We start from the raw sequence: 894 nt of genomic DNA, 5'->3' as shown, positions 1-894 counted from the left end.
AGGCAGGGACACTACAGCAGTGCCCAAGCAGTCCCACAATGCAGGGCCACAAGAGTAGCCTCGAACATCTGTTTTCCCCTCATCCCTCCCCCAGGAACTCTGCAGGGAATGGACTGAACAACGGATCCACATGCTGTCTGAGCAGTATTACATTCAGAGGCAGTCTGCACAAAGTGCTTTGAGCGTAGGGAAGTTGCTTTGGTTAGGATTACCCGCCCCAGAGGAGTCGTTATACTTAAGCCGCTGAGGCTTCCAGGTTGCAAGGAGCCAAAGCCAATCAGTTTTCAAATTTTAAACGCCCAGCAAAGCTCAGGCTTGCTCAGGTCCAGGACTTGAGTTCAGGTCAACCTCTGCTTCCATGGGCTGCTGGAAACCCCACTGCGCTCCCTGCTGAAACTGCCAGCAGACTCAAGGAAAGTCTTCTAGCTCTCTCCTCCCCTCGGGTTCGGGTGTTGTGTCCCACACCACCATCCTCTTTACACACACACTGGTTCCTGCCATCGCCAAACTCCGGGCAACTCACCGTCTGTGTTTTCGGACACCGTGCTGTGCTTCACAAAGGCCACATCTCCTGCCCGTTCAGCCAGACACCTAGGATAAATATGATGGTGCTTACACACTTGCACAGGGCTACCCATCACCACAGGACACTGCTGAGAGATGGCCACAGGCCTGTAGAGTATGATGTGCCCCAAGACCATCACTAAGAGAAACTAAGCCATGCACTGATGTGAGGATCAAGGCAAAGACTAATGGCTACTAGAATGGAGAGAAATACTCTCCTATTACTTGTCCTACCCCAGCCCTGGAGCAGTGTCCTCCTGGGAGTGCAAGGAAGCCTATGGCTTCCAATGGGACGCTTACGTGTCTGTGTGGCGGGTGCAGAGATCCCAC

General features: G+C 53.2%; 1 protein-coding gene across 1 annotated transcript in view; it reads right to left on the bottom strand.

Moving 5' to 3' along the window:
• The window catches only part of MELTF (melanotransferrin), a 66,102-nt gene that overhangs the window by 31,682 nt on the left and 33,526 nt on the right, over positions 1-894 (bottom strand). The window contains exon 8 of the mRNA XM_019503532.1: positions 524-591. Within this exon, the coding sequence (XP_019359077.1) occupies positions 524-591 (68 nt within the window). The remainder of the gene's footprint in view (positions 1-523; positions 592-894) is intronic.

Source organism: Gavialis gangeticus, unplaced genomic scaffold (genome assembly GCF_001723915.1).
Source record: "Gavialis gangeticus isolate Ggan-Ray unplaced genomic scaffold, GavGan_comp1, whole genome shotgun sequence".
NCBI classification, from domain to species: domain Eukaryota; kingdom Metazoa; phylum Chordata; order Crocodylia; family Gavialidae; genus Gavialis; species Gavialis gangeticus.
This window is presented reverse-complemented; position numbering and strand designations above follow the sequence as displayed.